This window comes from Anas platyrhynchos, chromosome 3, assembly GCF_047663525.1.
Source record: "Anas platyrhynchos isolate ZD024472 breed Pekin duck chromosome 3, IASCAAS_PekinDuck_T2T, whole genome shotgun sequence".
NCBI classification, from domain to species: Eukaryota; Metazoa; Chordata; class Aves; order Anseriformes; family Anatidae; genus Anas; species Anas platyrhynchos.
The window spans coordinates 96,298,841-96,316,217 of NC_092589.1; the positions used below are offsets into that span (position 1 = coordinate 96,298,841).

At 42.8% G+C, this 17,377-nt stretch overlaps 1 protein-coding gene across 7 annotated transcripts in view; it reads left to right on the plus strand.

The window, feature by feature from the left end:
• CILK1 (ciliogenesis associated kinase 1) overlaps positions 1–17,377 on the plus strand; it is a 29,550-nt gene that overhangs the window by 6,045 nt on the left and 6,128 nt on the right. For all 7 annotated transcript variants that reach the window (XM_072036370.1, XM_072036365.1, XM_027455108.3 and 4 more), the window contains exons 4-12: positions 321–375; positions 1,140–1,261; positions 3,193–3,272; positions 4,524–4,656; positions 5,107–5,278; positions 5,766–5,933; positions 8,318–8,614; positions 9,646–9,836; positions 17,148–17,299. In XM_072036370.1, the coding sequence (XP_071892471.1) occupies positions 321–375; positions 1,140–1,261; positions 3,193–3,272; positions 4,524–4,656; positions 5,107–5,278; positions 5,766–5,933; positions 8,318–8,614; positions 9,646–9,836; positions 17,148–17,299 (1,370 nt within the window). The remainder of the gene's footprint in view (positions 1–320; positions 376–1,139; positions 1,262–3,192; positions 3,273–4,523; positions 4,657–5,106; positions 5,279–5,765; positions 5,934–8,317; positions 8,615–9,645; positions 9,837–17,147; positions 17,300–17,377) is intronic.

Consider the following 17,377-nt stretch of genomic DNA (forward strand, 5'->3'; position numbering starts at 1 on the left):
GCCCTTGTTCTTCTTACAGTTGGATTCTGCTTCATCACACTGTATACATGAAAGAAAAATAGCATGCCCTGATGTGTTGAAAGGTCTAACATCTTTGCAGAAAGATGCATATGCAAAATAAGGCAATCCTGTGTGAGAGTGGTGTTTTAAAATTCTACTAGAGCCTACTTTGTCTAGTGATGTAAAGTTCTGTGACAAAGGAAATAACACCTTATATTTAGATGAAGAAACTGAGTTGCTAAGCTGTAATGAGACTTCTGGATCTAAGATTGTAGCTGATGTTGACCACATATTAATTATTTTTCCCTGTACCATTGTAGAATGAAGAGAAAGTTTTATTCCTGGGAGGAATGCATGAACCTTCGAGAGGTTAAGGTACTTGCTTCATTCAATGGCTGACTTAAACATTAAAGAACCCGGTTACATTTTTGAGTAACACCAAATTCTTTCTACCCCTTTCATCAAAAAGTCTCCCCAAAATTTGCTGTGGAATGTGTCCATACAGTCCTCTTCCCTGGCTTTGCATTTGAACAGGGTGTCTGTAGTCTTTTCAAAATTCTGTAGTCTTACAAAAAAATAAAAATAAAAAATTTGGTTGTATGGAGCTGCTGCTTCCTTTCAGTGGGTGGTGAATGAGTGAGTGGGACAGCTTTCATGTCACAAAACCTGCAGCTGATCAGTGTGTTTTGCAGAGCTTGAGAACACATGCCCTTCACTCAGCAGTAACCTTTGTACATGCAGTTGTTTTTTTCTGGATAATTGGTTTGGAGACATAGCATGAAATTCAGACATTAACAAAGCTTTAAGGAGATCTTTTAAGGCTCTCCCTTAATTTCTAGGCTTTGCTGTTACTGTTGCAAATGAAAACCTAGGTCACTTTTCTTGCACTACAGTTGTGTTGCTACAAGAAGGAATGTGGAGCAGAAAATGTAAAAAGAAGGAAGGATGAAGAAAAACAAGAATTTCCAGGGTTTATGTAGCAGCCAATATTTGCAAATCTGGTCTTTATTCTCACAGCCATGTGATTGTTTAAAATGCTAAAGTTTTGAAGCCAAGTCTTTCTGCATCAGTGAACCAGTCTTTTTCTTTCTGTTAGAGTAAGCCCCTTTTAAAATCCTGTTTGTATTTTCTCCTTCTAGTCTTTGAAAAAACTAAACCATGCCAATGTAGTAAAGCTGAAAGAAGTTATCAGGGAAAATGATCATCTGTACTTTGTGTTTGAATACATGAAGGAAAATCTTTATCAGTTAATGAAAGAAAGGTATGTAACAGCATCACCCACTCCAAATTGTGTAATGTGCTCGTTCTGCTTACTTTTAACATCCCTGTTACTTTTCAAGGGACTTTGGATCATTTGCTTAGGCTTCGATCACTGTGGCTTAAACTGCTGTTACAGCAGGAGCTGTGGCTTTCACCTTTGAGCATATTCCAAACAGTTTAATGAGAGTTCCTAGTGTCCCTCCTCAGATTAGCCTGACAGATAAGTAGGGCACTCTTCTGAGAGTTAGGAACAGTGAATTTTTAACATCCCTCAGGCTGAGGAGGCATTAAATATAGAACTTTTTATTTCTAGGGAAGTACTCCAGCTGGCAACACTTTTTCTATTAGAGGCAGGTATTACCACCCCTTCCGATGGGCTTCCTCAAATAAATAAACAAGTGTAGTAATTGTGAGGGATCAAATTGGGAATTGCTTCTAGGAATTTTTTGCCTGTTTGTTTTTCTTGAAATTTGTTCTGGCATGTCCAGAGAATACCAATTTTATCTGTCAGTCTTCTCAGGAAAATCTACCTCTTTTTGATATTTGCTGGAGCATTAATAAAGTCCTAATTTTAGCCTTTGGCCACGATAGGATCCTCCAGAGTATAAGCTGGGGTAAAATAGGTCCATACTTTGAAATTCTGAACAAGTCATTTTCTTCCTATGGGCTGTAGAAAGCCTGTGGGAGGACAGTGATTTTGCTTCATTTAGCCAAGTAAGATTATTGTTATATCTCTGTGAATGCTTCATAAATACTTTATAAAATGCGTTTTTAAGAGTAGAAATACTTAATATGCATGCACAGGTATAAAACAACTGTCACTAAATTGTGCACGTGTATGTAGATGCTGATTTTTTTTAATGAAATGGAATAATGAACTAGAAAATAATTCTAGTATCTCATAAACCAATTATCTCTAGGAATTATGATAAAATTCTTAGAAATGCTTAATATATTCTACCTCCTTATGAAAACGAAAAGGGCAAATGTCTATAAAGGTATGCAACACATTCTCTCCAGTTTAGCTAGGCCTCAGACTGGTTAGGTATCGCATAAATCAGGCCTTTAAGAATTTGGTTTATTTCCTTAAGTCTTAGTTAAAATTGCCAGCCTTGCTTGAAGGAACTGTAGAGGAAATTTGGTTCTTTTTCTGCTGTAATATAAAAAATAAACAAGAAGTTATGAACAGCTGACTGTAATAGGTGATTTCACTTCCAAAATATGTGGTGATCCGTTTTTTCGAGGAAGCAAGCTCAGGAATTGAATAAGGCCCAGGCCGCCTTCTTTATTCCCTATTAGGTCCTTTCTGTTTAAATATTATTATTTTTTTTGGACCTCCCCTTCCCCCAAACCATCTCAACCATGTTTTGGCATATGCAGAGGCAGCTGGTCCAGGGTTGTTTAATCTTCTCTTGATAAAAGGGGCCATCATTAAAAAGCCTCCTATGGCTGATCTTGTCTAAATATTATGAGAAGTGCCTCTTGTTTTCACCGGTAGGAGATTAGACTTATTTTTTCAAATAGCAGAAGAAGTAGCACATCAGCTGTTAGATAATAGCAAGGGAAATTGAAAAGTATAATTTCAATATGCTTTGAGGAGAGGCTGGAAGAATTACTGAATTAACGTGAACTCTTGTTGTCTTGAGGAATGTGCCTGATAACCTGTTCATGTTAAGGTTTGGTTGGCCAATTTTATTTTTTTTTAAATTCACTGTCACATATAGTCTTAACATAAAATAATATGGCTGTAATACAAATACTGAGCAAGTTTTCTTGGAGCAATAAACTACCTGAAAGTGCTTAAAATATAGCTAGTAGTTTTATTGTCATTGTTACCTTTTACCTTTGGTTCATAAAGACAGCATAAGCTAATGTGTGAACTTAATCATTGATGTCTATTTCCTCCTTTTTTTTTTTTTTTTTATCCTACAGAAACAAACTGTTTCCTGAGTCTACAGTTAGGAACATTATGTATCAGATCCTGCAAGGACTTGCATTTATCCATAAACATGGTAAGCTGTGTTTTACCTCTAAACATTTTGAATTAGAGCAAGATAGTGTCTGTGTAAGGTTTTTGTTTGTTTGTTTTAGTGAATAGTAATAACTGTATTAGAGGAATTGGTCAAAAGAATGGCACTAAACTAGAAATTCAGGTTACTGAAAATAGAAAGCAGGTATCTGTGTTTTATAGCTGCCTGATGTTTCAACTTGGAGGTTTGCTTCATTTCTTTTCTGTAGATTTCTACATTCTCAAACTGGCAACTGGCTACCTGTAAAACTTACCTGATGTTAATGGCCATATTCTTGATAGACTTAGAGGTCTTCTGAGGTTGAGCATAAAATAAATGTTATTCTCTGCTTTATTCCCAGGTTACACAAAGGTGTCTGTATAAAATGCACATTCTCTGTAAGATAGTCTTAATAAAATCTGAGTAACAAACAGCTTTCATTGCGTGGCTTTGCACTTAATTTTTAGAATGACGGTAAAAGCTAAAGCTGGTGTATTAGCTAGTAGTAACAAGACCTGCTTAACTGATAATAATAAAAAATCTTATTCTCACTCAAAAAAAAAAAATCTTAATGATTAAGACACCTTCATCACCATGTTTTACTGCCCTCTGCAATTAGATCTGCTAAATACAGTCATGTACAATGTTGTTGGTCAGCTGTCAGAGTCCTAAAAAAACATCTAAACCACCATTATTTTTACTGATTGTCAAATGCATCACAACCTACCAGAATACCAAAAAAAAAAAACTCAGAACTGCTGTATGATATGGCGACGAGTAGTTCAGTGCTTGCTGAGTTAAGTTCTCAGATTACCAAAAAAAAACAAAACAAAAAAGCCTTCAAAGTACAGAAAAACCACCTTATATTTTAATTTCTATTGTTTAAAATATCTTTTTGGTAAATGTTTTTGTTAGTTTCATTGCACAATTGCTAGTCTAATTAGAATAAAACTAATATTAAATGGTGTTAGTTTGTTTGTTTTTCATTTTAAGGAAGTGACACTTGAAAGATAGCTACCTAACTAAATGGTCTGAATTATTATAAAATAGTTGATTCGTTTATCCTGTTCTTCAGAGTCTGAGTGAGCAAGCATTATACAGACTAGCTCTGCCGACCATATCAGACTCAGAACTCCATGTTCCGCTATTCAAGCTTCAGCTGTAAGACTTAAATCAAAACAATCCAGGTGGGAAATAAAAGGAACAGCTGGGTGTGGCATCACAATGCACATCAATATTTCATTTGAATTTTAGGGTTCTTTCACAGAGACTTGAAACCTGAAAACCTCCTGTGCATGGGACCAGAACTTGTAAAAATAGCAGACTTTGGCTTAGCCCGAGAAATCCGATCTAGACCTCCTTACACCGATTACGTATCCACGAGATGGTAAGTGCAAGTACTAGTTTATATTGCGTGAATCTGCAGGTCTTATAATCAAGCCTTTAGATAAGTAGTATAAAATTAGTGCAGAATATAATGCCACTTTTGACTCCTCCTCTTTGTCAAACTTCTGTTTAAGTTTGGCGTAATTCAAAAAGCTTCAGTTAGTGCAAGACAGTTTGCAGATGACACCAGAACAAGAACTGAGAGGGACCTGTTAACACAGGTGGTACATGCTAGAAATGCTACATGTCAGGAAGGCAGAAGAGAACTTAGAAGAGCTTATGTAGGTTTTAAATCTTTGTTCTAGGAAAAAAAAAAGTCTTATAGGAGCTTTTAAGGGATATTCTCTATTAACAGAAAAGAATAGCAGAATGGTTTTGTGTATGACTGTGTTTGACTTTTTTTTTATTGTTGGGATTTGTTTCTCTACTTTTTTTCCCCTCACTCTTACAGGTACAGGGCTCCTGAAGTCCTACTGAGATCCACCAGCTATAGTTCTCCAATAGATATTTGGGCTGTTGGTTGTATAATGGCAGAAGTTTACACGCTGAGGCCGCTCTTCCCAGGTGCCAGTGAAATTGATACTATATTCAAAATTTGCCAGGTGTTGGGGACACCAAAGAAGGTGGGTACAGAGACATTCCACACTGCAATAATAGTAGAGGTATTCTACAATTAATAATAATCAATTTACCTTTACTTTATGCTTTATACATAAGTATTATATTTATATAAGTATTATACTAGAAAAAATGAAGTATAGAGGAGGAGAAATAGAGTGCTGAACAGCAAACAAAGTCATCAGACTGTGATTTATTTTGACATTGACGTTTCCTTATCTTTTGCCTATTGCGTATAAAACTATGCCTTAAGAGGATAAAAATTGGAATCATGGCAAATGGTCACCTTTATACCTCTGTCATGATCAGATATAAAGCAAGACTGACCTCCCACTGGAGTTCTGAGGTGAAAATTTCTAGTGAAATCCTTAAAACCTTCTAGAATAGCTGGATGTAGTCTATTCCTGACTGGAGAATATATGCTAGTATATTTAGGCATTATGATATTTTACACTTGAACTTACTTTGTGCTTGGAAATCTCATTCTTCCAGAATGACTGGCCCGAAGGCTACCAACTTTCATCCTCCATGAATTTTCGCTGGCCTCAGTGTGTACCTAACAACCTGAAAACCCTCATACCTAACGCTAGCAGCGAAGCAGTGCAGCTTATGAGAGACATGCTGCAGTGGGACCCCAAAAAGCGGCCAACAGCTAGCCAGGTTTGGTTCTGTTTTCTTTTTCTCATCTCCACATATGACTCTTCTTTCCATCACAAGTCACTTTTTTAGGCAGTCATTTAACAGTTGCTCAGGGATTCAGTTCTCAGAAGGGAAAAGAGCACAAGCCTAGAACGATTTCCAAGACAAAGGGGAGTAATTAAAAGGGAGTAATCAATCTGTTGTGTGTAGCATCAACTACATGGGCTGTGTCCTCAGTTTTCTGTGTGACTGCAGTGTATGTGCACCTGAATTAAGTATAACCTAGTTGCTGTGAATTACAGAGGATTGAAGGTAGGATGTCTGGATGCTGGAGCATATAGTATGGTGCTGTGCTTTCTTTCATTGCTGTTGAGATGTGTCGCAGAATCACAGAGTGCTTGAGGTTAGCAGGGACCTCTGGAGGGCATCTGGTCCAATCCCCCTGCGCAAGCAGGGTCACCTACAGCAGAGTGCCCAGCACCATGTCCATACAGCTTTCGTGTATCTCCAAGGACGGAGACTCATCCAGCCTCTCCGTGCCAGTGCTTGGTCACCCTCACAGCACAGAAGTTTCTCCTGTGTTCAGATGGGAGCTCCTGTGCTCTGGTTTGCGTCCATTGCCTATTGTCCTGTCACTGGGCACCACTGAAGAGAGCCTGGCTCCAACCTCATTTCATCCTCCTTTCAGGTATTTGTAGGCATTGATAAGATTCCCCCTGAGCCTTTTCTTCAGGCTGAACAGTCCCAGGTGTCTCAGCCTTTCTGAGTATATGTGATGCTCCAGTCCCTTAATCACCTTTGTAGCCCTTTGTTGGTCTTTCTCTTGTACTGGGGAGTTCAGAACCAGACCCAGCACTCCAGGTGTGGCCTCACCTGGGCTGAGTAGAGGGGAAGGATCATTCCCTTGACCTGCTGGTAACGGTCCTAGTGCAGCCCAAGACACTGTTGGCCCCCTTTGCAGTGGGAGCCCATTGCTGGCTCACATTCAGCTTGGTGTCCACCAGGACCCCCGGCTCCTTTCCAGCTGGGTGACCCCCAACACGTACTGGTGCCTGGGCTCACTTCCTCCCCAGGTGCAGCTCTTGGCAGTTCCTCTTGCTGAAATTCATGAGGTTGCTGTCAGAACACTTCTCCAACACGTCAAGGTCCCTCTTGTAGGACAACTGTGGTGTATCAGCCACCCCTCCCAGATCAGTGACCCCTGGGGTGCACTGACAGTTACTGCTTTCCAACCAGACTTTGTTCCACCTATCACCACCCTCTGGGCCTAGCCATTCAGCCAGCTTTCAGCTCACCTCACTGTTACCCAATCCATCCAGACCACTGTTGCTTAGACAAAGCTACCTTATCAAAGCTATTTGAAGGACAGTGTGGGCTTGATCGCACTGTAAATATGTCCCAACGTGCTGTATATAAACATAGTCCAAATAGTGCATGTACAGCAGTCCTGTTGGTGGTAGCCAGTGGTTTTTAGGTAACAGTGCTTGTAGTGATAGCACCCAACTAATGAAATACGCAGGGCACCTTCTGAAAAACAGATGTTATTCTGGGTTCAAATCTGATTTGACTTCAGTAGGATTGTAGGTGAACCTCTACAATATCAGACCTTCAGTATGAATTCTAATAAAAAGCTTTAAAGTTAATTAAACCATCTTAGAAGTAAAATAGATCAAGAAATCACAGAGGTAATGAAAAGCAAAAACACTGAATATAACTTGGTATTAAGAGCCATTGACCGATAATTCTTAGCACCTGTTTTGGAGTAAGTATAAATATGGTGAGAAACCTGAGCTTTTAGCAGTTTTTTTTTACAGTGAGAGGTCTCTGGGGAGAGAAAATGAGTATCCCTGAAACAGCAAGGTGGGCAGAGATGAATTGCCTTTACTGACAGTTCCTTGATTACTTGTAAGGCAGGATAAGGCAATTTTACCAACATATCTTCCAAGAAAGAGAAATGCTAATTTTCATAAGGGATATGTTTATTTCACTGGAGAATGGAAGAGATAGAATGTCTCTGGGGTCATTCAAGTCTTGATGGATGAATCTGTGATGACAGTTGCTCATGCCTTTCCACATAGGAATGTTCGCATGCACAAAGACAGAGAACAGTGGAACATGCCTCTAGATCACACATTTCCTGGTGAAGTTAGTTACCATTCTGCAGAACCTTTCCCTTTTGTGGAGACTCACAGGTGATCTGATTACTTGATATCTGTTGAGATTTTTTTACTTTTGCAGCATATTCTGAGGTGGATTGTGCTCACTAGGGTCTGGTGTTGAAAGATGCACCTTCTACTATTTTCTACCTCAGAAAAGGGTAAATAAAATTTGTACTGTCCCATAGGGCTAGGTAAGTTAGAAACTGGTTTCCTAAGATGGATCCTAACCTCTTCATTATGTTTTAGGCACTCCGATATCCATATTTCCAGGTTGGGCATGCCTTGGGTGTTCAGGACCTGGCAAAACAGAAGGAACTCCATGATAAATCATCTCTGCATATTAAGCCTGTCCCGCCACCACAACCTCCTTCAAAATCCCACACCCGTATTTCTTCACGAGCATTTCAGCAAAGCCAGGCTTCTCATCATTTGGTCTATCCATATAAGACAGACAACTCTGGGACTGATCACAGTAACTATTTGCAGGAAGACAAGTCTAACCAGCTTCTTCTTCCTGCAATTCACAATAAGGTTCCTCAGCAGGTAAAGGTCCATCTAGCGTTTGGATTTTCCTGAACTGTTTTATTTTTTCTTGCTCTCTTGCATGGGGTTCTTGTACTGAACTAAAAGTACAGGCAATGTGAATAAAGAACAGCTATGACTCTCTGGTGTAAACTGGAAGGTAGTCTGTTGAAATCTAAATCCAATTGCTATAAAACAAACAAGTTGATTTCTTATTTTACGGCGTTTTACACTTCCCTTTGTTATAAAGGGTGATTTTACATGAGTAAAATGATGTACAGTGGTGTGCATATTAATGTGATTGATGCCAGGGATAAAACTATTAAGTTAAATGGTATTGAATTACGCTGGGGGTCTGTTAGCTTAGTCCATTTAAGTCATCCAGTTTACATAACTAAGACAACCCTTTGGGTTTCTGTACAGGCCATGGAAGACAACGGATTCTTTCAGAGTAAGAACCTGCCATTTATGCTGATTATACAAGGAGAATGGATGCATAAGATAGATGGCCAAACTACTGTGAACACTTCTGATAAACAATTGGTCTTAACCAGGATCTGTACTGGCAATGTACTGATTCACTCAAGGTTGAAATGTACAAATAACACTTAAATGACTAAGGAGAGGCAAATTTGTATCTGCGCTGTCCCACAAGGAGAATATTTTCTATAAATATGCAGGTACAGGCTAGTGGAAACATAAATGTACATATGGTTTTGTGTTCCCAAGATGGGTTAAGGAATACAAATCATGTATGCACTAGTTGTTCAGAAGTTGTACAGTGAAAGACAGGTAGAATTGGAAATGAGACCCAAGAAATTTATTCTTCTGTCAATGTAAAATATTTTAATATGGGATGAAATGGGGAAGACACGTAATAAGGTCTACAGGCTGCAGATGGTGTTCTTAGCATCTTTAAAGAAAGACTAGCTTTCTGTTACAGCTCTGCTACCACTCTTGCCCTTTCAGATAGGAAGAAAAGCTGCTTTGGTCCTATCACCTGGTTTGTAGTGTAACTGTCTGGGTTTGTTTCTTTTCAATTATTGTAATAGAAAACATCTGCTGGAACTGAGAACATAAACGGTGAACTTAAACCAAAAGCTAGGCGGAGATGGGGGCATCTTGCTAGAACAGTGAAGAGTTCTGAAGACTGGGATGATTTGGAAGACCTTGATTTTGGCTCTTCTGTCACAAGAGTTGACCTGAAAAACAAAAAGAGGCAGAATGATGAAACTCTTTGTAGGTAAGTTGTTTTTTATTATGTTTGTATGCTATTTGGTCTTATTTTTTGCATAATATTGTTTTTATGCTTTCTGTGGATATAGAAACGTACATCCGTGCGGTTTTTTTTCTCGCCTACTTTGTCCTGGCTTCTTGTTGAATGCTGACCTTTCAATTGAAACATCTTCTTTTATGGACAGTCCATCTTTCTGTACAGTTTCTTGCTCATTTTTCTCCACTGAAAATAATATTTAAGTCTTCCCAAATTCATCTTTGAATGTATATTTTCTTTTTTCCATATTAAAAATTTCAACATATTTCCCACTGTGGTGGTTTTACTCAGGTGGGCAGCCAAGCTCCACCACAACCGCTCTCTCACTCCCCCTCTCCTCAGAAGGAGGGGGGAGAAAATACAACACAGAGAACTCGAGGTTTGAGATGAGAAAGGTTTAATTAAAGGGAAAGGGAATGGGAAGGAGAAACAGATACAAAAGAAACAATCAGTCCGCGCGGAAGCACAGAGAGAGAGAAAAAAAATTACTCTCTACTTCCCATCAGCGAGCGGTGTTCGGCCACGTCCTGGGAAGCAGGGCCTCAAACGCGTAGTGGTTGTTCAGGAGGAACAGCCCCCTCCCCCACGAGAGCCCCCCCTTTTATTGCTGAGTGTGACATCAGGTGTTATGGAATATCCCTTTGGTTGGTTTAGGTCAGCTGCCCCGGCAATGTCCCCTCCCCATCACTTGCCCACCCCCAGCCTGCTGGCTCTTGGGGGCTTAGGAGTCCTGATGCTGTGCCAGCACTACGCAGCAATAGACACAACACTGGAGTGATATCAGTGCTGTTCCAGCTACGAGTGCAGAGCACAGCACTGTGCAGGCTGCTGCAGGGAAAAGGTGACTCCAGCTCAGACAGACCCAACACAACTTCCACCCCTTATTCCATAACATTTGTGTCACAATCAGGTACAGTTTAGTATATAGATGTTCTCATCACCATTGTTTTCTGTCCATTGAAGCATTTTTATGTCTGTACTTCTCTTTATTCTATAGGTCTTTTCCCAAAATGCTCATAAAAACTGTTGATGGTTTCAGCTTCATCTGTTAAAGTGGTCACTCAGGACATGCGAAGTTGGTTTTCTTGACACGAGCACCAGCTTAGCTCACATCACTGTTGCACTTGCCCGGTTCCTTGCAAAGTTGACCTGTCATTGGTTCTGCAGTGTCCTCCTACAACACATAACTTGGATAACAGATTAATTTTCTCCCAGTGTTAAATCTCCTTGTGGCACACACTTGATATCCCCATCTTTCTGCATTACCCACCAGGTATACCCTGGTCCTTGGGCAAAGACAATCCCACGAGTGGGTTTGCCTTTTCCCATGGCAGGGGCAACCCACACTGCCTTCCCCATCCACTTCCCCACATGCACTACAGGGACTTTAGCTTCTCCCACAGTGTGTAGGGGTTTTGTTTTAGCAGGACCAGGACGGCTTTCAGACCCCCTGTTGTTAACTAGCCAAGTGGCCTCTGGTAGATTTATATCCCAATGTTTCCATGTCCCAGCACCCAATGCTCGTAACATAGTCTTTAACAGTCCATTGTACCTCTCAACCTTCCCAGAGGCTTGTGGGTGATAAGGGATGTGGTACACCCATTCAATGCCATGTCTCTTGGCCCAGGAAGTGATCAAATTATTTCGGAAGTGACTCCCATTGTCGGACTCAATTCTTTCTGGTGTACCATGTCGCCACAACACTTGTCTTTCCAGGCCCAAGATAGTGTTTCGGGCCGTGGCATGGTTTACTGGATATGTTTCCAGCCACCCAGTAGTTGCTTCTACCATGGTGAGTATGTAACGTTTACCTTGGTGGGTTTGTGGAAGTGGTCCGATGTAGTCAATCTGCCAGGCCTCACCATAACGAAATCCAAGCCATCTCCCTCTATTCCAGGGAGACTTTACCCTCATGGCTCGTTTGATTGCAGCACAGGTCTCACACTGATGGGTAACCTGTGTGATGGCCTCAATGGTCAGGTCCACCCCTCGATCACGAGCCCATCTGTAAGTGGCATCCCTCCCCAGATGTCCTGATGTTTCATGGGCCCATCGAGCTACAAACAGCTCACCCTTACGTCCCCAGTCCAGGTCCACCTGAGCTATTTCAATTTTTGAAGCTCTGTCTACTTCTTCATTGTTCTGATGTTCTTCGGTAGCACGATTCTTAGGCATATGGGCATCTACATGACGTACCTTTACAGCCAGGTTTTCTACCCGAGCAGCAATATCTTGCCACAGGGTAGCAGCCCAGATAGGTTTACCTCTGCGCTGCCAGTTGTTCTGTTTCCATTGTTGCAGCCACCCCCACAGCGCATTTGCCACCATCCATGAGTCAGTATAGAGATATAGTACCGGCCACTTTTCTCTTTCAGCAATTTCTAGGGCCAGTTGTATAGCTTTCACTTCTGCATACTGACTCGACTCACCTTCCCCTTCCATGGCCTCCACAACTTGTCGTGTGGGACTCCACACAGCAGCTTTCCACTTCCGATGGCTCCCTACCACACGGCAGGATCCGTCAGTAAACAACGCATACTGCTTTCTGTCTTCTGGCAACTCATTGTATGGTGGTGCCTCTTCAGGACGAGTTACTTCTTCTGTTGGTGCTCCGAAATCCCTGCCCTCTGGCCAGTCCATAATCTCTTCCAGGATTCCTGGGCGGTTGGGTTTTCCCATTCGAGCCCGCTGTGTAATTAACGCTACCCATTTACTCCACGTAGCATCGGTTGCATGATGTGTAGTGGGGATTTTCTCTTTGAACATCCAATGTAACACAGGTAGCCGTGGGGCCAAGAGAAGTTGTGCTTCTGTACCAACAACTTCTGAAGCGGCTCGAATCCCCTCATATGCTGTTAATATTTCCTTTTCAGTTGGGGTGTAATTGGCTTCTGATCCTCGATAGCCCCGGCTCCAGAACCCCAAAGGTCGGCCTCGAGTTTCTCCTGGGGTCTTCTGCCAGAGGCTCCAGGTGAGCCCATGCTCCCCAGCTGCAGTGTACAGTATGTTTTGCACAGCTGGTCCAGTACGGACAGGCCCAAGGGCTACTGCACGAGCTATTTCTTGTTTGAGTTGTTCAAAGGCCTGTTGTTGCTCAGGGCCCCACTCAAACGAGTTCCTCTTCCGAGTTACTCGATATAGAGGACTCACAAGCTGACTATAACCGGGCACATGCATTCTCCAAAATCCCACAAGACCTAGGAAAGCTTGTGTTTCTTTTTTGCTAGTTGGTGGAGACATAACTGTTATTTTGTTGATCACATCCGTTGGAATGTGGCGACGTCCATCCTGCCATTTTACCCCCAGGAACTGGATTTCCTGTGCAGGTCCTTTGACCTTATTCTGTTTAATGGCAAAGCCAGCTTTCAAGAGAATTTGAATTATTTTCTTCCCTTTCTCAAAAACTTCTTCTGCTGTATTACCCCATACAATGATATCATCGATGTACTGCAGGTGTTCAGGAGCGTTCCCCTGTTCCAGTGTCGTCTGGATCAGTCCATGGCAAATGGTAGGGCTGTGTTTCCACCCCTGGGGCAGTCGATTCCAAGTATACTGAATGCCCCTCCAAGTGAAAGCAAATTGTGGCCTGCATGCTGCTGCTAGAGGGATAGAGAAAAATGCATTAGCAATATCGATTGTAGCATACCACTTGGCTGCCTTTGACTCTAGTTCGTACTGGAGTTCTAGCATGTCTGGCACTGCTGCACTTAGTGGTGGTGTGACTTCATTCAGGCCCCGATAGTCCACTGTTAGCCTCCACTCGCCATTGGACTTTCGCACTGGCCATATAGGACTGTTAAAAGGTGAATGAGTCTTGCTGATCACTCCTTGGCTCTCCAGATGGTGAACTAACTCATGGATAGGAATCAGGGAGTCTCGGTTGGTGCGATATTGCCGCCGGTGCACAGTTGTAGTCGCAATTGGCACTTGCTGTTCCTCAATCCTCAGCAGTCCTACAGCAGAAGGGTCTTGTGAGAGACCAGGCAGGGTAGACAGCTGCTTAATCTTCTCTGTGCTCAAGGCAGCTATGCCAAAAGCCCACCGGTACCCTTTTGGATCCTTGAAGTATCCTTTCCTGAGGTAGTCTATGCCGAGGATGCACGGAGCCTCTGGGCCAGTCACGATGGGGTGCTTTTGCCACTCCTTCCCAGTTAGACTCACTTCAGCTTCCAATATGGTTAGCTCTTGGGATCCCCCCGTCACTCCAGAGATAGAGATGGGTTCTGCCCCTTGGTGGCCTGATGGCATTAGGGTACACTGTGCGCCTGTGTCCACTAAAGCTTTATATTTTTGCGGTTCCGGTGTGCCAGGCCATCGAATCCACACAGTCCAGTAAATCCGGTTGTCCCTCTCCTCTACCTGGCCAGAGGCAGGGCCCCACTAGTCTTGGTCGGAGTATCTATCAATTAATTCTTCCAAATGTGAAGCAGAAGTCTCTTCGTCAGGGTCAGGAGTAATACTATTCCTTCTACTGCCTCTGGGGGACTGTTCAACAGAAACTGGAGCAGCAATCCTCTTAGGGGCCCTCTTTGTTGCTGCTCTATCTTTCCGTAGTTCACGTACCCGAGCAGCTAGGGCCGAGGTCGGTTCACCATCCCACTTCCTCATATCTTCCCCATGGTCACGTAAATAAAACCACAAGGTACCTCGCGGTGTGCGTCCTGGATTCTCCCTTGTTTGAGCCGGGGACTGCTGGCGCTTGATGGCCGAAAGATTTTTTTGTTTAGGTGAGGACGAAGCTATGTGTTCATCTAGCCGTTGGGACAATTTCTCCACAGCTGAAATGCAGCCCCGTACTGGGGCAGAGAGATTTTCTTCATATTTATGAAGTTGATTGGACACGGTGTCCACAGTTGGCCCCATCCCCTCATCCCAACCCATTACTGCCAGTGTGCTGGCATGTGTTAGGGGTGCCGCCCGTACAAACTTCCGCCACATGGATGTTGTGCATTGAACTTCATCGGGGTCTGTAGGTGTCTGGGCATTATTTAAATCACTATAAATCATCTCCAGCACAGCTAATTCCCGCAGCTGCTGGAGGCCCTGATCCATAGTGGTCCATTTGTTTACTTGGTAGACAATATCCTCTTTATGGGGATACCTTTCTTTCACAGCTGTTAGGATTCGCCTCCAGAGGCTGATAACTTGTGCCTCTCTTCCAATTACTCTATCAATGAGCCGTTCTCTGGAAAGGGATCCCAGCTGCTTGGCTTCATTGCCTTCTAGCTGTTGGGTATTGGCCCCACTATCCCAGCATCGAAGCAGCCAGGTGAGGATGTGCTCACCTGGATGGCGACTGAAGTCTTTTCGTAGTTCTCGCAGCTCACTCAAGGATAGAGACCGAGTAGTTTCTGATTCATCTATGATTTCAGTCTCTCCTTTGTGATGTTGCCATGATAACGCTGTTTTAGAGCTGCTTGCCTTTTCTTCTTCTCCCTCATCTGTAGGAGGAGCTTCTTCCCGTACTAAACGACCTGATCTCCGTTTCCACTGTTTCGTCTTTACTACAGGGGCGACTGATACCATAGATGGTCGGTCCTCTAGGGTGGTCACAGTTTGTGCTGTCTCATCATCAAATTCAAGAACCTCCCTATTCCCTTGAGGGTGCTGGGCAATGTTAATTGATATTTGATAGGCGTAAGCCAGACCCCAGCAGAGTGCAGCAATCTGGTGGAGTTCTCTAGTATTGCCAGGGTCAGGGCATACGTCTTTCAAACACTGCACCAGCTTCCTTGGATTTTGCACTTGTTCAGGGGTGAAATTTAGAACCATTGGAGGAGAAAACCGTGATAGGTACCTGCCCAAATCCCCCCACACACCTTGCCACCCACAACTTTGTCTGGGGACAGGTCCTTGGATAATATTCTTAATAAATTGCTTTACCTTGGGGAAGAAGACAAACACAAAACCTAGTAATAGGAGGATAATATCTGACCAAGGGTATCCAAGATACTGAAAGGCTGCTGTAATTAGCCCACAGGGAGAAAAGTAGAAGGCACCACACCCGATATTATTCACTGATTGACTGTTAGGGGCAAAAAAGAAGGCGCTGTAATTCTTAATATTTTCAATAAGATAATCTCCAGGAGACCAGGAGGATAACCATGCCGGGCCTGAATACCAAACAAAACTGAAGGCCAGTATGTTACAGCACGACACGATAAAGAAAACAAGCACAGACTTCAACACTTTCTCCGATCGGATGTAAAGGAAAAAAGAAAACAGAGAGTAGGCTACATACAACATATCCACACAGAAAAGTATTGCCAGAAAACCGAACATTATGACTATCGATATGTTAGTTGTAAATACTTCAATCAATGCTATTGTTATCTCAACCCTCGAGCCCCACGTTGGGCGCCAAAAAAGGACTGTGGTGGTTTTACTCAGGTGGGCAGCCAAGCTCCACCACAACCGCTCTCTCACTCCCCCTCTCCTCAGAAGGAGGGGGGAGAAAATACAACACAGAGAACTCGAGGTTTGAGATGAGAAAGGTTTAATTAAAGGGAAAGGGAATGGGAAGGAGAAACAGATACAAAAGAAACAATCAGTCCGCGCGGAAGCACAGAGAGAGAGAAAAAAAATTACTCTCTACTTCCCATCAGCGAGCGGTGTTCGGCCACGTCCTGGGAAGCAGGGCCTCAAACGCGTAGTGGTTGTTCAGGAGGAACAGCCCCCTCCCCCACGAGAGCCCCCCCTTTTATTGCTGAGTGTGACATCAGGTGTTATGGAATATCCCTTTGGTTGGTTTAGGTCAGCTGCCCCGGCAATGTCCCCTCCCCATCACTTGCCCACCCCCAGCCTGCTGGCTCTTGGGGGCTTAGGAGTCCTGATGCTGTGCCAGCACTACGCAGCAATAGACACAACACTGGAGTGATATCAGTGCTGTTCCAGCTACGAGTGCAGAGCACAGCACTGTGCAGGCTGCTGCAGGGAAAAGGTGACTCCAGCTCAGACAGACCCAACACACCCACATACAAACTGTATCACATGACTCTAAGCTGCATTTTCCATGGATCAGACACAGTAGAGAAAAACTTACTAGGTGATATATAAAAACCAAGAAAGCAATTTATTAGAGAGCTAGAAGTGTAGGTCAGAATTTTAGGGGCACTTGTATGGTTTCAGGCTGAAAATATTCCCTGTTGTCTGTGTGTTTATGCTGTAGCAAACACAATATGAGGAAGTGATTCGTGGAGATGGGATGGAGGAGAGAAGGCCAACTGTGGATAAGCATATGCTATAAGTATTGGACTAAGCGTAGCAATTTTTGGGTTATAGATTTGAAAGCATTTTGGACCTGAAGCCTTCGGATGCTGTTGGCTCTGGCAACAGTGCACCTTCCCACGTTACCTTCCCTCGGCAGGACACTCCCACGTTGCGAGTTTCTGCAGCAAAGCAGCACTACCTGAGACATTCTAGGTATCTACCTGGTTAGTATCAAATACTTCTTTTTCATCCTGTAATTCCAACAATGGTACGAAATACATTAGGCTTTATCCTTTGAATTT